Source organism: Ascaphus truei, chromosome 20 (assembly GCF_040206685.1).
Source record: "Ascaphus truei isolate aAscTru1 chromosome 20, aAscTru1.hap1, whole genome shotgun sequence".
NCBI lineage: Eukaryota > Metazoa > Chordata > Amphibia > Anura > Ascaphidae > Ascaphus > Ascaphus truei.
In genome coordinates, this window is record NC_134502.1 from 16,154,060 (window position 1) to 16,171,772 (window position 17,713).

Genomic DNA, 17,713 nt, shown 5'->3' on the forward strand with positions numbered 1-17,713 from the left:
CTCTCTCTCTCTCTCTCTCCACCCCACACTCTCTCTCTCTCCCCCACACTCTCTCCCCCACACTCTCTCCCCCACACTCTATCCCCCACACTCTCTCCCCCACACTATCTGTCCCCAACACTCTCTCTCTCTTCCCCACACTCTCTCTCTCCCCCAAACTCTCTCTCTCTCCCCCCACACTCTCTCTCTCTCTCCCCCACACTCTCTCTCTCTCCCCCACACTCTTTCTCTCTCCCCCACACTCTCTCTCTCCCCCACACTCTCTCTCTCTCCCCCACACTCTCTCTTTCTCCCCCACACTCTCTCTCTCCCCCACACTCTCTCTCTCCCCCACACTCTCTCTCTCTCTCCCCCAAACTCTCTCTCTCTCTATCCCCACACTCTCTCTCTCTCCCCCTCTCTCTCTCTCCCCCACACTCTCTCTCTCCCCCACACTCTCTCTCTCTCCCACACTCTCTCTCTCTCCCCCACACTCTCTCTCCCTCACACTCTGTCTCTCTTCCTCTCCCTCACACTCTCTCTCTCTCTCCCCCACACTCTCTCTCTCTCCCCCACACTCTCTATCTCCCCCACACTCTCTCTCTCTCTCCCTCACACTCTCTCTCTCCCTCTCCCTCACACTATCTCTCTCTCTCCCCCACACTCTCTCTCTCTCTCCCCCACACACTCTCTCTCTCTCCCCCACACTCTATCTCTCTCTCCCCCACACTCTCTCTCTCTCCCCCACACTCTCTCTCTCTCTCTCCCCCACACACTCTCTCTCTCTCCCCCACACTCTCTCTCTCTCTCTCTCCCCCACACTCTCTCTCTCTCTGTCACTCACACTCTGAATCTGGATGTCTTATTTACCCTATATATCTTAACTGCCCTATACTACACCGAAATAACCTATACTGCTTTCTTCCAGATCTGACTCAAGCTTCACACGGAAGACATCAGAATCCCCCCTAGCCCAGAAGACAGGTAGGGAGCACCTCCCCTCCAATATATAACATTGCGGGAATGAGGGTACCTGGACATTGAGGGTCTGTGGATCAGGTAAGATCCCAGGCGGGATTGCTGCTTTAGATATTGTGAAGCAGGGACGTCCAGACACTGGTTAATGGGTTCAGGAAACTAGTCATTCACACCTGGCTTTTATTTCTAGATACGACATTTACACACAAGTAACAAGGACGAATTGTAGTATAATGTAATACAATAAATACATTTATGTCAAAAACGAAAAATTTTCTAATTAGGAATTTATGAAATGTATTTTATTTATATATTTTATTTTAAAGCGGGGTTGGGGGCGGGACTAAGGTTGGAGGCAAGGTTGGGGCGGGACTAGGGGCGGGGTTGGGGGTGGGATTAGGGGGCGAGTAGATTTTTTGGTTGGGCGAGTAGATTTTTGGGATATTTGTCGAACACTGCGTATAGGTGAAATTTAAACTATAAGCATTATTTTTAAAGTGTTGATAAAAGATCTCCCACCTTTGGTTTCTCCAGTCAGGAGTTTGAAACTGACTAGAAAAACATATTGAATGAGTGCTCGTTCAAACTCATTGACCTAATCTTAGCACTTAAGAATACGGAGAAAACAGCAGTACGAAAGGAGGTCAAAAGCTTGCAAATTAAATTATCCAATTAAATTATCCAAATATTCAAAAATGGAAGGTTTCAAAGAAAGTGATAAAAAACTTGCTACGTCCATTAAAGATCTAGAAAAGGAAATCATGGGAAAGAAAGAAATCAAGTTCTCACGTGATAAAATGGACTATGAGAAAAAACAAGTATACTCATGGGAAAGAATCGTACAACTAAGAAGGGGAAGTAAAGATCAGCAATCTGGCTATTTTACACCTGGCAGGTCTAGGAGTAATTCCTGGTCACAGAAATCAATTTTGAAAAAAACCTCTTCACCAAATGATGTCCAAAATGTTGAGTCTGGTTTATCGTATTCAGATAATGCAAGTCATTCAGTTTCATTATTTTCACAACAAGGAGGGAATTTTCCTTATCAGGATAGATCCAAGGAACAGCGCCAGCAGGGGGCCAGGTCTCATTATGAACAGCCAATTAATACCTCTGAGGATATGATAATGGTCCCTCAACTAGCAATCCGTCAAAAAACGAAAAGCGACGAGAAGGGGGAAGATGAAATCAAGGAAAAGGGGCACCACACAAGCGGAAAAAGAACTTTTAAATGGTGTTATCAATTTATCTAACATTGAACTCTCTAAAGATGAACTCTCTCTCCTTAACAAAGGGTTAAAGTTCGCTCCGGAGTTTAAATTTGATGTTTTTGATACAGTGATTGACTTGCATAAATTTATCCGTAAATGTACTTTAAAAAAGTTCTATGATGCTAGAAATTCCAAATTAACAGATGTTACTGCTTCTAATTCCATGAATGTTGATGACTCTGATAAACCTTACTTTTCTTTCAGAGTACATTGTATCATCCAAGATATGGAGGAATTGGGGGGTACCTCTGCGGAGGAGTATGATCCAGACAATTTCTTGGGTAGAAAGGAGTCAGGTCTTAAGAAAAGGTCTCTATTTTTTCCTACATTTGTGAAGGGGAAGTACCTATCCACATTCGAGAGTTTAGTGGAGAGGGATCTCATCCTTCTTGAAAAGGGCTTTATTTTTGACTCCCCTCATCGTGCCCATTACAAAGATAATCTCACTAGGGGTGAAATTGTTGCACTTAATGAGTTAAAAAGAAATAAAAATCTTATTATCAAGAATGCTGATAAAGGGGGAGCGGTCGTAGTGCAGCATAGGGATGACTATCATAGGGAGGCCCTCCGACAACTCTGTGATACTTGTTCCTATGCTGTACTGCCAACCGACCCCACAAAGAGATTTCAGGGGGAACTTAAACTACTTCTTGATGAGGGAACGATGTTATGTGTCCTTGATTAAAACGATAGAGAATTCTTGTTTAATGTGACCCCGACCACGGCAGTGTTTCACCATCTCCCAAAGATTCACAAAACGCTGGTCTCCCCTCCTGGGAGACCCATTATTTCTAGCATTGGATCTTTGGGGGATGGTGTTTCACGCTACGTTGATCGGTTTTTACAGCCCCTTGTGAGATCTTTGCCATCCTTCATTTTGGATAGTGGAGACCTCCTGACACATATTAATCAAATTTCATGGAAACCTAATATGATCTGGGTCACACTAGATGTGACATCCCTGTACACTATGATTGCACATCAACATGGGTTGACAGCTGTTGGCCATTTTCTTTCACGCACAGACATTTCACCTGCACAAATCACTTTTCTATTAGATTCTATACACTTTCTCTTAACTCACAATTATTTTCTTTTTGATGGGGTTCACTATCTCCAAACACGTGGAACAGCCATGGGAACGAGCTTTGCTCCTCCCTACGCTACCTTTTTATGGGTTGGTGGGAGTCTGTCCACGTGTTTGGAGATGGGAACATGTTTAGGGAGCACATTTTTTTTTTTTTACAAACGCTTTATAGATGATCTCATTCTTATTTGGGAGGGTGATGTCACTTCACTTATATCTTTTATCAACACTTTAAATAATAATGCTTAAAGTTTAACTTTCACCTATACGTATAATCACCATCACATACACTATTTAGATCTTTATTTATATATTGATATTTATTCATCCATTCAATTTGATATTTATCGCAAATTCAGTTCTCGGAACACTTTTTTACGTGTCAACAGCTGTCAACCACGGGCCCTTATTAAAGGAATCACCAAAGGTCAACTTATTCGTCTTCGACGTAATTGTTCGAATGACGAAGATTATGAAGTACGTGTCAAAGATCTGTTTGATCGTTTTGTACAGCGTGGCTATGATCCAGATGATTTATGTAAAACCATACAGGAGGTCTCCACTATCAATAGATCAGATTTGTTTTACCGCTCAAGGAAGGGTCTAAGGATTATTGATACACCACTGTTCATCACTTCATTTAGTGCCCAGACTGAACAGGTTAAATACATCTTAAAGAAACATTGGTCGATACTATCTCTGGACCCCATTCTGCAACCATATATAACTTCAGGTCCAAATGTATTTTATAGGAAAGCTAAGACGGTAGCGAATTCCTTGTCCCCAAGTCTGTTCTCCTCACAAATTAAACAGATGAATGTACTTCCTAATGGTTCTTTCCCTTGCAGTAATTGCAAGATTTGCGGTTATATGAAAGAGTCAAATAGTTTTGAATCCAGTCAAACTGGAAGGTCTCATACTATAAGATCATTTATTAATTGCAAATCCATATATATTGTCTACCTCATCACTTGTGGATGTGGTAGCCAATATGTTGGAAGAACCATTAGGAATCTTAAAGTTCGTATTATGGAACATGTGTGACTGATTTCCAAATGGAATTTGGATCACCCTGTCCCCAAACATTTCACCAATTGTACCCAAGGGGGATTAAAAAACTTCACTTTTCAAGGTATTGAGTCTATTTCACCATTGCCCAGAGGGGGTGATAGGATTAAAAAGCTGGATCAACGTGAGGCATTCTGGATTTTTACTCTAAGAACCAGAGTGCCTCACGGTATGAATATTGATTGGGACCTTTCCCACTTTCTTTAGTGGTTAAGGGTTCTGTATTATTGCAATGTTCGATGCTTACCCTAATTCAACTAAATAGTTTATGATTTTTGTAATTGACATATTCTATTCAAATGGTGTCTATCTGTTTCATCTATATATGGAGGTTAATATTGGTTTAATAATATATATGATAGTTAACACTTAATAATTTTTCTCCATATAATGAACTATGTCCATGACAATCACATATACAGTACCAAGTCTGTGCCTCTTTTTATGAATGTAGTTTAAGGTTATTTATTACTTAATTAATATATTTTAAATGTATATATATTTCTTTCACGCAGTGAATATTTTGTTATTTAATTAATTTAACATTATAGTCAGTTTGGGTTTGTGATTGCTTTAATATCTTTTTGCATCATAATGTATTTGATTTATCAGTAGGTTTTTTTAATTTTTGTTTTTATATTGCTAAACTCTTAGTTTAATTTTTTTTGTGTATTACATTGATTTTTTTATTAGTCTTGTTAGTTTGTTCGTTTTTTAGAGTATGAACAAAGTTGTTGATAAAAAATTTTTTTTAATTCCCTTCCACCTCTAGCCTGGTGGGAGCAGCAGTGCAGTGCATTTCAGGTTGAAAGCGGGCGCACACGTGTGACGTCACCTCAGGGATGTAGGCGATTGGTTGGTGATGAGGTGGTGTCACAGTGTTGCGACGCGTCACTGGCGCGCATGCGCAGTGTGTTCCCACAGACTTTTTGGCGCGAAATGGGGCTTAGAAATGCGAGGAGGTATGTATACATGTAACACCTTGACAAAGTCCCACGGGACGAAACGCGTTGGTGCGTGGGCTGTGTTTCTGTCCCTGTGAACTTATGGAATAAATTACCCTCAGTTTTTAGTCTGGAGTTGTGCCCTTCATTTTTCCTATAGGATTTTTCCATAGGATCTCCTTGCAAGCTGTGCTCCTTTGCTCTCTCTGTTTATATTGCTTACCCTAGCAGGATTGCACACAGTGGAACTACCCTACAGATGACTTCTGGACTTCAATGTACCCCCGTGGGCAGGTAATGGGCAATATCCCTTATATTCTTACCTTGGACCCTATATGGGGAAGTGTGTTTGTTAAGTGGGGTGTGCGTTGGGACCACATCTGCGGCAGTCTTGCTGACTGACCGCTAGGTCCTTTATTTTTGCCCCCCTCCTAATTCCTTATCACATACATGATGTTATCGATTTATGATAAGTTCCCATCTACCTTTATTGCTACAGTTCTACTATGTGTCTACACTTATATTGAGCGTCAGTCTCTACATCACTCTACATTTAGTTAGTCTGCCAGTTAACATTAGTGAGGATCACGGCGTACATACCGCAATTCCATTTCGCGATGTTTTAGAATAACGGTCGTTGCAGCTGTATATGCAATGAAATTAATGAATTGTAATGTGTACAGTACTGTGCTACTGTGTATATGTCAGGTGTTTAAAAGCCAGTACACTAAAAGGCCATTGTATGCACTCGCCTGCACTCGCTTCTTAAAGTGATACGGTTGGAAGTAATCCCGCGTCATGATGTGGGTATTCTGAGGTATACACCGCGCGATTTGTTAAAATAACGGCCGCTGCACCTGTAGCAATTGATAGTTTTCCCTTTGATAAATGTGGTACAGTTCTTTTGCACTAGTTTTGCTCCGTTTGGCATCTGGGAGATATTTGTAAATTTAGCCCCCCAAATCCTTGCACCTATTCTGATTCAGTTTTGTTCCCCAACCTCGCCGGCATCTTCCTCTTAACAGATCAGCTACTTCTCCACCAGCTCCCTCCTGAGCGACCGGACACAGTTCCCTTCCTTCTTCCGGACTGTCCCAAGTGACGCCTACCAGTCCCAGGGACTAGCCCAGCTGGTGTTGCACTTTGGGTGGAACTGGGTGGGGCTTGTGGCTGTTGACAATGATTATGGGCAACAGGGCATCCAGGTCACCAGTAGAGAGATACTTGAGGCTGGAGCTTGCGTGGCCTTTACAGAAAACATCATGATAAGCCAGCCTGACCGCAATGCTGCACACATTGCCCGTGTCATCAAAGAGTCAACGGCCAAGGCTGTGATCATCTTCTCCACTGATTTTGACTTGCCTTATATTCTGGATGAGATGTTGAGACAGGAGGTGACAGGGAAGATATTGTTGGCCAGTGAAGCTTGGGCTACTTCCCCCTTCTTATCAGTGGACAAATACTCAGGACTTCTTTCTGGAACAATTGGCTTTGCCCTCCCAAGAGGGACTATCCCGGGGTTTAAAGAGTTTCTCAACAGCATCCACCCCTCCATGTCTACGGGAGGAGAGTGGGTGAAGATATTCTGGGAGGAAGCTTTCAGCTGCAAGTTCCCAGACCAAAAAACCCTAACAGGCTCATCAATGACATCAACAAAAAATTGTACAGGAGCAGAAAATCTAGAAAACATCCAGAACCGTTACAATGATGTCTCCGATTTAAGAGCAACCTACTGTGTCTATAATGCAGTTCGTGTTGTAGCCAAAGCTTTGCAAGATTTGACTGACTGCCATGAAGGAGAAGGACCATTCTCACATGGAAGATGCTCAGATATTTGGAATTTCAGACCATGGCAGGTAGAGATCTTTAACAAACACAAAAGTAGCGAGCATACAGCGTAGAACAGTAAAAATGAAATGATTTTAGTCACCTTTTGATCTACCAGCATTAACAATGAGATTATAGTGTACAGAGCTTTCAAAACTTCGTAGCTTTCTTCTCTGAGTGTACCGCTGCAACACAGATAGAAGGAAACATATACTATATATTCTCACAACGCCATGTCCCTCCTCACCACATCAGGATATTCAGGTTTTGCCCTATCGTAAGGCAACGCTTTTTTTCAGAAAAGTTAATGTGAAAATGACATACTCCCCTAATCATTCCCCACCCACTTTTTGAGCCAATCAACAGTCGTATGTATGATGTAGGAGAGTAAAATGGAGGAAGCTCCACATTAGAACATGAAGTATTCATGTTGCTTGTGGAAGGAAGCTCAAACAAAGAAAGACAGACACAGAGACAGATAGAGGAAGAGAGATACAGAGAGAGATATAGAGAGATACTGTATACAGACAGAGATATAGACAGAAAGAGAGAGAGAGAGAGAGAGACAGAGAGAGAGAAAAAGAGACACAGAGAGAGAGATAGAGAGAGAGACACACACAGAGAGACACACAGAGACATGCACACAGAGAGAGTGAGATATACACAGAGTCAAAGAGAGAGACACACAGAGAGATAGAAAAAGACCTACACACAGTGACAGAGAGAGACATATTCACAGAGACAGAGAGAGACCTACTCACAGAGACAGAGAGAGACCTACTCACAGAGACAGAGAGAGACATACACACAGAGATAGAGAGGGGTACACAGAGGGAGACACTGACAGACAAAGACAGACAGATAGAGACATACAGCGAACAACACTAGATGGCGCTCTAATACTCTAATGCTCAAAATGTGCAAGTGAATACTGCTTAGATGTAAACAAATGAACAAGTGTAAAATAATACTAATAACAGTGCAAGGTGGTAAAACAATACAATCACGTGCAGTGCAAATGGTACAAAAAACACACTCAAACCCTTAGAAGGACTGTTTCAAGGTCCAAACGAACACAGGCAAAGAAGAACCAAGGGAGCGATGGTACCTTAAAAAAGGAGAAACTACATAGTGCAATACAGTCTCAATATGACACAAGTGAAGCTCCCAAGGGAACACTTAATATGCTGAGAGGTATCAGATTAGGGTATAAGGTCACAGGCAGGAGCCGATAGGAGGAGGTGCAATCTCAAAAGGGAGAGACACGGAGCCAAGATAAAAAGTAACACGATTTATCCAAAACAATAAAAATTAAGGCTTACAAGATCCCAATGGGATAACAGCATAGAAGGTAGGTGATCTCGAAATCACATCACGCCATCGCTGCTGCTGCAAGCCGCAGTACTGCGTCTCTGCCAGGGGCCGATACGTCACTTCCGGTGTTTCGGCCGGTTGAAGGTGACGTCACGGAGTTCCCAGCAGTCTCTCTCCCTCTCAATCGCAGGGTCACGCTCTACGCGTTTCGCCGTTCTATAGGGTATTTAGTGTCCGTGTCTCTCTTTTGAGATTGCACCTCCTATCGGCTCCAGCCTGTGACCTTATACCCTAGTCTGATACTTCTCAGCGTAGAGAGAGACATACACACAGAGTAAGGGAGAGACATACACACAGAGACAGGGAGAGACATATAATCAGAGACAGAGATACACACAGAGACAGAGAGTGACACAGAGAGAGACACACTGAGAAAGAGAGAGAGAGACACAGATCAGAAGCCGATCGCACATGCGCAGAGTGGCAAGCTGGCATACAGCTTCCAAATTCTGCCGCCATAGGCCCGGGCCTATCAGAGCTAATGAGAAATCTGCCACTGATAACTGCAGTCTTACACTCATCTTGACCCAATACAGTAACCAACCTATTTCAGTGTTAAGGTTCGGAGTAAAGCCACTATTTGCTATGACCTACAGTAAGTTACGTTAAACCCTGCGTTAACTACAGCTGAGCTACTGTATGTGATATGCATTGTTAGAGGGAACGCCTCATTTGCATATCATTAGCAAGGGCTCGTTACGGCATCATTACTGAGCATTGAAGATACCCTTTAGTAGAGATGGGGGAATTCGACCAAAACTGTTTCCCCGGATTTTCGCTGACGTTTTCTCAAAAAATCCATTTTGCGGTTTAAAATCCGCAAACGGATTTGGGCAGTATCAGTCGTGCCGGTTCATCAACAACCACCATTGGATAACACCAGTAGAGGGATTTGTAGAACCAAATCCGCGGATTCAGCAATCTGTTGGGGGATTCTTCATTTTTTTCCTGGAATCCACTGAGTTAAATGAAATAATAAAAAAATCCGTAAAATGTAAATCTCCTTTTTTGACATTGATCTGCGGAAATCCAAAAACCAAAAGGAACCGGTCGATCCATTGCGGATCTAAATTCGTTGAAAAAAAAAAAATCGCCAAACTCTACCCGGTGAAGTTAACTTATCATTAAATATTTAACAGACTTACGAGTATCAACCCCATAGAAAGCAATTATATGGAGTAATAGGAGGAGTTATAGGGAGGGGTTTTATGGGTAATATGATGATAACTCCACTGGTTCCCAATCCTTTACGAGCCTCATTGTCTGTAATAACTCTGAACCTATGTAACATAATAGGACCTCCCTACTCTCCCCGCAGCTCTTGCACTATGTGAAGAAGGTGCGCATGAGAACGAGCAGTGGGAGGGAGCTCTTCTTTAACGAGAACGGGGACCCACCTGCGGTGTATGATATAGTGAACTGGCAGCGGATTCCGGAGGGTGAAATAAAACAGGTCAAGGTGGGAAGCTACGATACCGGAGCTCCAATTGGACAGGTTTTCACCATCAATGTCAGTGCCGTGCACTGGGCGTCAGGTGGAAGGGAGGTAAGGTACTGTCATGGAGAGGAGTTACTGTACATGTATTGGGAGCGGCTATATTGTGGTTGTAGGGGACTCCATTATTGGGAAGGTAGATAGGGCAATCTGTTGCCGTGACCGCATGAACCGAACAATTTGTTGTCTCCCAGGTGCTCGGGTTCGGCACATTGCGGATCGGGTAGACAGATTGTTGGAGGGGGCTGGGATTAACCCGGCGGTCTTGGTACACGTTGGCACCAATGACAAAGTTAGAGAAAGATTGAGGGTCCTAAAAAATGATTACAGGGATCTAGGCCAAAAGCTTAAAGCAAGGACCTCCAAGGTAGTATTTTCTGAAATACTACCAGTGCCATGCACTACCGCAGGGAGACAGTCACAGATCAGGGAGGTAATGCATGGCTAAGAAAGTGGTGCAGGAAGCAGGGGTTTGGGTTTTTAGAGCACTGGGACTCCTTTTCTGAGAGGTGCCATCTATATTCTTGGGACGGATTGCACCTCAATGAAGAGGGATCTTCTGTGCTAGGGGGGAGAATGCTAAAAAGGTTGGAGGAGATTTTAAACTAGGATGGAAAGTGGAAGGAAGGAAGGATCAGATAAGATAATAGTACAGGCTGAAAAAAACTTAAATGCATGCTTGCTAATGCAAGAAGCCTGACAGATAAAATGGGGGAGCTTGAATTAATAGCTGCAAGGGAGCAATATGATATCATAGGCATAACTGAAACATGGTGGGATGAAACTAATGACTGGACAGTTAATTTAGAGGGTTATTCCCTTTTTTGGAAGGATCGAACAAATAGAAGGGGAGGTGGAGTATGTTTATATGTTAAACCGGATCTAAAACCTATTATAAGGGATGATGTTTATGAAGGGAATGATGAAAATGTAGAGACTTTGTGGATAGAAATTAGCAGTGGAGGTAAAAGTATAAAGAAAATGTTTGTGGGAGTATTGTATTGTATTGTATGTCTTTATATAGCGCCATTAATGTACATAGCGCTTCACAGTAGTAATACATGTGGTAATCAAATAATTGAATTAAGGAAAGCAGAGATCCCTACTGATGCACTCACTAGATCAAAAATAATAAAGTTTTAATAAACACATAGAAAACAGAAAAAATCAGCTATTTAAAACCTAAAATAGCGCATGTACTATCAAACAGTGAGTAAATTCTCACTACAGGCAGAGAAAAACTGTAAGACCTGTTGCATAACAGGTAAGTATATTACAGTGTATTGCTCCAAGGTATAAGGTGGGTTAAATCCCCAACAAATAGAATGGGTCTTGGTCTGGCAGTGGGTAGGGAAATGTAGAATCACTGCATAAGTCACTACTGAGTCAAAATAAGCTGCTTGCCAGACCGTGTTCTCCTCAGATGGGGAGATACAAAGTATACACTAATTGACAGGTGCAAGTGACTTCATTAGTGCTGGTAAATACTGCCGAGATAGATACACTCTTGTATCAAAATGTTACCTCGCAGGGCTGTAACCCACAATAAGGGTATGATACTTTTACTGCTGAGTTCTATGGCTGGGAGCTGTATCACAGGCATGCAGAGTCTCCCACACCGCACTGAAATCACAGAATGCCCCCCATGCAAGCTGTGATAGCTTCTAACACTAGCTAGTGGGATCCTGCAGGGCCCACATCCTTTTTTGCTGATCTTGGAGCAAAGCTGACAAGCCGTGAATGAAGACTGACATTTCCCTACCCACTGCCAGACCAAGACCCATTCTATTTGTTGGGGAGTTACCCCACCTTACACCTTGGAGCAATACACTGTAATATACTTACCTGTTATGCAACAGGTCTTACAGTTTTTCTCTGCCTGTAGTGAGAATTTACTCACTGTTTGATAGTACATGCGCTATTTTAGGTTTCAAATAGCTGATTTTTTCTGTTTTCTATGTGTTTATTAAAAGTTTATTATTTTTATCTAGTGAGTGCATCAGTAGGGATCTCTGCTTTCCGTAATTCATGTACCCCTCTATCCCAGATGGCACCACTGTTAGCTTCTCCTCCCATAATTACTAGCTGAGCAGGGTTCACCCCTTCTCCTCCCCCCATCCCTGTATTTCGTAATCAAATAATTAACAGATAATATAAATAACAGGTCATGGGAATAAGTGCTTGAGACATAAAAGTAACATTAAGGAAGAGGAGTCCCTGCCCCGAGGAGCTTACAGTCTAATTGGTAGGTAGGGAGAACTTACAGAGACAGTAGGAGGGAGTTCTGGTAAGTGCGTCTGCAGGGGGCCAAGCTTTATGTATCGTGTTCAGAATATCCACAGTGCTATTCATATGCTTCTTTAAGCAAGTGTGTCTTAAAGTGGGTCTTTAAGGTGGATAGAGAGGGTGCTAGTCGGGTACTGAGGGGAAGGGCATTCCAGAGGTGTGGGGCAGTCAGTGAAAAAGGTTTAAGGCGGGAGAGGGCTTTAGATACAAAGGGGGTAGAAAGAAGACATCCTTGAGAAGAACGCAAGAGTCTGGATGGTGCATAACGAGAAATTAGGGATGAGATGTAAGGAGGGGCAGAAGAGTGTAAAGCTTTAAAAGTGAGGAGAAGAATGGAGTGTGAGATGCGGGATTTGATCGGAAGCCAGGAGAGGGATTTCATGAGGGGAGATGCTGAGACAGATCTAGGAAAGAGTAGAGTGATTCTGGCAGCAGCGTTTAGGATAGATTGTAGGGGAGACAGGATAGAGGCAGGAAGGGCGGACAGCAGGAGGTTACTGTAATCAAGACGGGAGAGAATGAGGGCCTGAGTCAGAGTTTTAGCAGTCGAGCAACAGAGGAAAGGGCATATCTTTGTTATATTGCGGAGGAAAAAGCGACAAGTTTTAGAAATGTTTTGAATGTGAGGGGCGAATGTGAGAGAGGAGTCGAGTGTGACCCCTAGGCAGCGTGCTTGGGCTACTGGGTGAATGATCGTAGTTCCAACAGTAATGTGGAAGGAGGTAGTAGGGCCAGGTTTGGGAGGAAGTATGAGGAGCTCTGTTTTAGCCATGTTGAGTTTAAGGCAACAGAGGGCCATCCAGGATGATATAGCAGAGAGACATTCAGAAACTTTGGTTTGTACAGCAGGTGTAAGGTCAGGTGTTGAAAAGTATATTTGTGTGTCGTCAGCATAGAGGTGATAATTAAACCCAAAATATGTTATTAGGTCACCTAGAGAGAGTGTGCACAGAGAAAAGAGAAGAGGTCCCAGGACAGAGCCCTGGGGTACCCCCACAGAGAGATCAATAGAGGAGGAGGAGGTATTAGCAGAAGAGACACTGAAAGTACGACGGGAGAGGTAGGATGAGATCCAGGATAGAGCTTTGTTCCGAATACCAAGAGTATGGAGAATGTCAAGGAGAAGAGGGTGGTCCACGTTGTCAAATGCTGCTGCTATAAACCACCAAATATCTGTGAGATTGAGGAAGCTAAAATACTTTTGCAAATGGAAAAGGCATCAAAACTGGGTCATATTTGCATAATGGGGGATTTTAATTATCCAGACATAGACTGGGGCAATGAGATTAGCGTTACAACAAAAGGAAACAGGTTTTTGGGGGTGCTTAAAGACAATTATATGACCCAAATTATTGAGGAACCAACCAGGAGAGGGGCAATACTGGATTTGATCATATCAAACAATGTAGAAGTAATAACAAATATTCAAGTCCTGGAACATTTGGGTAACAGTGATCATAGTATGGTCTCATTTGAAATAAATTATCAAAAAAAAATATTTATTGGGTTCACAAAGACCTTAAACTTTAGAAAGGCAGATTTTAATAAACTGAGGTCTAATCTAGTAGTAATACAATGGGATGATGTTTTTGCAGGGAAAAATGTAGACGATAAATGGGCAGTCATTAAAACATTGTTAGAAAAGCACACTTATCAGTGTATACCCTTGGGTAATAAGTATAAAAGAAATAAGTCAAAACCAATGTGGCTAAATAAACAGGTAGGGGAGGAAATGGACAAGAAGAGGAGGGCGTTTAGATTCTTTAAGACAGAAGGGACGGAGACATCATATCAGAATTATAAGGAATGTAACAAAAATTTCAAAAGGGCAATCAAATTAGCAAAAATGGATAATGAAAAAAGGATTGCAATAGAAAGTAAGGTCAACCCTATAAAGTTCTTTAAGTACCTTAATAACAAAAAAATGAGAAAAGAAAATATAGGACCCTTTCAGTGTGAGATGGGCAGGCAGATTATTGGAGCTAAGGAAAAAGCTGAGGTATTAAACAAATTCTTTGCCTCTGTGTTTACCAGGGAAGAATCACGTTCAATAGTAGTGCTGCAGGAGGAAGCCACAACCTCCATATTAATGAACAATTGGTTAACTGAGGAAGAAGTTCATAAGCGACTTGAAAAAATTAAAGTAAATAAGGCACCTGGCCCTGATGGCATACATCCAAGAGTTCTCAAGGAGTTAAGCACAGTAATAGCCAAACCATTATATTTAATATTCAAGGACTCCATTTCCACAGGCTCAGTACCACACGATTAGCGTAAAGCAGATGTAGTGCCTATATTTAAAAAGGGAGCTAGATCACAACCGGGAAATTACAGACCTGTAAGCCTGACTTCATTAGCAGGGAAACTACTTGAAGGTTTAATACAGGATAATATTCAGGAATACCTAATGGAAAACAAAATTATTAGTAATAGTCAGCATGGATTTATGAAGGATAGATCTTGCCAAACTAACCTTATTTGTTTCTTTGAGGAGGTAAGTAGGAATTTAGACCAGGGTAATGCAGTTGATGTGGTCTACTTAGATTTTGCAAAGGCTTTTGATACGGTTTCACACAAGAGGTTGGTGTACAAAATAAAGAAAATTGGACTCAGTAACAATATATGCACCTGGATTGAAAACTGGTAAAAGGACAGACAACAGAGGGTTGTCATAAATGAACTTTTTCAGGTTGGGCTAAAGTCGTGAGTGGAGTACCTCAAGGATCGGTACTGGGACCCCTGCTTTTTAACTTGTTTATTAATGACCTTGAGGTTGGGATCGAGAGCAAAGTCTCCATCTTTGCTGATGATACTAAATTGTGTAAGGTAAGAGAATCAGAGCAGGATGTAATTTCTCTTCAGAAGGACTTGGAGAGATTGGAAACGTGGGCAGGTAAATGGCAAATGAGGTTTAAAACAGATAAATGTAAGGATATGCATTTGGGATGCAAGAATAAAAAGGCGACTTACAAATTAAATGGAGATATATTGAGGGAATCCTTGATGGAGAAGAATTTAGGAGTGCTTGTAGACAGCAGGCTTAGCAATAGTGCCCAATGTCATGCATTAGCTGCAAAGGCAAACAAGATCTTATCTTGCATCAAACGGGCAATGGATGGAAGGGAAGTAAACATAATTATGCCCCTTTACAAAGCATTATAAGACCACACCTTGAATATGGAGTACAATTTTGGGCACCAATCCTAGGAAAAGACATTATGGAACTAGAGAGAGAGTGCAGAGAAGAGCCACCAAATTAATAAAGGGGATGGACATTCTAACTTATGAGGAGAGGCTAGCTAAATTAGATTTATTTACATTAGAAAATAGGCGTCTAAAAGGGGATATGATACCTATACACAAATATATTCAGGGACAATACAAGGAGCTTTCAAAAGAACTATTCATCCCACAGGCAGTACAAAGGACTCGGGGCCATCCCTTAAGGTTGGAGGAAAGGAAATTTCACCAGCAACAAAGGAAAGGGTTCTTTACAGTAAGGGCAGTTAAAATGTAGAATTCATTACCCATGGAGACTGTGATGGCAGATACAATAGATTTGTTCATAAAAAGGTTGGACATCTTTTTAGATGGGAAAGGTATACAGGGATATACCAAATAAGTATACATGGGAAGGATATTGATCCAGGGATTAATCCGATTGCCAATTTTTGGAGTCAGGAAGGAATTAATTGTTCCCCTTAATGGGGTTTTTTTGTATGCCGTCCTCTGGATCAATAAGTAAGTATAGATATAGAATAAATTATCTGTTGTCTAAATTTAGCATAGGTTGAACTTGATGGACGTACGTCTTTTTTCAACCTCATCTGCTATGTAACTATGTAACTATGTATTGGGTAATAGGTTGAAACACAACATTAAAATACCTGCTCATTCATTTACTTAAGAAATGTCATCTCTGTTCTATCTTTTGCACATCGTTCCAAATTCTCCTCCAGGTCCCTCTCTCCGTCTGCAGCAGCAGTTGTCTCTCTGGTTTTAGGAAGGCAACATTGAGAGGGAAGCCTGTCTGCTGCTTCCAATGTGTCCTCTGTCCCCAAGGAGAGATCTCCAACCAAACAGGTGAGCAGATCTTAGAAGAAATAGAAAGCCAACATACAGTCTGAATATAACATGATATATTATTACATTCATTATTTGTGTGTCTCTTTCAGACTCTGTTTATTGTTCTAAATGTCCATGGGATATGTGGCCCAATCTTCAAAGAGACAAATGCCTCCCAAAGTCCAGAGAATTCCTCTCCTATGAAGAGCCATTGGGTGTCACCTTGGCAGTTACAAGTGTCTCCTCCTCTTTATTCCCGGTTGTTATGTTTGCACTTTTTATCCACTTCAAAACCACTCCCATTGTCAAAGCCAATAACTACACCCTCAGTTGTCTTCTACTGTGGTCCCTGTCCCTCTGCTTCCTCTGCTCTTTGGCTTTCATTGGTTTCCCCCAACCTGAGAAGTGTCTTCTGCGCCAGGTAGCTTTTGGTATGGTCTTTGCTCTCTGTATCTCATGTATCTTGGCCAAAACTATCATGGTGGTCTTCGCCTTCAAGGCCACCAAGCCTGGTAGCAATCTGAGGAAGTGGACCAGCAATCGGGTGTCTTATCTTATTGTAATTTTATGCATCCTTATTCAAACTTTTCTCTGCATCTTCTGGCTCTCATTCTCACCTCCCTTCCTTGAACTCAACACCCAGACCAAATCTGGGGTCATTATCGTTGAGTGTAATGAGGGCTCCCCCATCATCTTCTGGGGCATGCTGGGATATCTCGGTCTGCTGGCTACTGTTAGCTTCATTGTTGCCTTCCTGGCCAGGCAGCTACCCAACTGCTTTAACGAGGCCAAGTTCATCACCTTCAGCATGCTGGCCTTCCTCAGTGTCTGGGTGTCCTATATCCCGGCCTCCCTCAGCGCACGTGGCAAGTACACCGTGGCCATGGAGATATTTGCCATCCTGTCTTCTAGCTGGGCTCTGGTGGTCTGCATGTTTGTGCCCAAATGTTTCATCATATTGTTCCGACCCAACATGAACTCGAGAGAGCATCTCATGGGGAAAGACAGAGATCAAACTCACAATGTCAAATAAATGTAAATACAAAAAGCCTACTAAGACCCAATCAACCATTTCTACAATCACCTCTTTGTATGTTAATTGAAAAGTGCTACCTCTGATGCTTTTATATAATTGTTGCAGGTTGTAAAACTCTGTTAGCAACTGAGTAAATAGATGGAAGTGAAAAAGTGACCGAATTAATGAATAAGTTCAATTATTATTTTTGAAGCGAGAGTACAGTGGCGGCCACCTTTAACCTCCTGCGGCCTTTTCCCCGCGATTTTTAAAATCGCGGGCAGATGCGGGCAAATCGCGGGCGGATGCGGGCCGTTTTCGGCA

General features: G+C 42.2%; 1 protein-coding gene across 1 annotated transcript in view; it reads left to right on the forward strand.

Moving 5' to 3' along the window:
- The window catches only part of LOC142470947 (extracellular calcium-sensing receptor-like), a 33,158-nt gene extending 15,742 nt beyond the window's left edge, over positions 1-17,416 (forward strand). Inside the window, exons 3-8 of the mRNA XM_075577752.1 lie at positions 3,731-3,853; positions 5,556-5,621; positions 6,353-7,183; positions 9,847-10,074; positions 16,269-16,392; positions 16,485-17,416. Of these exons, the coding sequence (XP_075433867.1) occupies positions 3,731-3,853; positions 5,556-5,621; positions 6,353-7,183; positions 9,847-10,074; positions 16,269-16,392; positions 16,485-17,407 (2,295 nt within the window). The 3' untranslated portion in view covers positions 17,408-17,416. The remainder of the gene's footprint in view (positions 1-3,730; positions 3,854-5,555; positions 5,622-6,352; positions 7,184-9,846; positions 10,075-16,268; positions 16,393-16,484) is intronic.
- Positions 17,417-17,713: the final 297 nt, after the last annotated feature.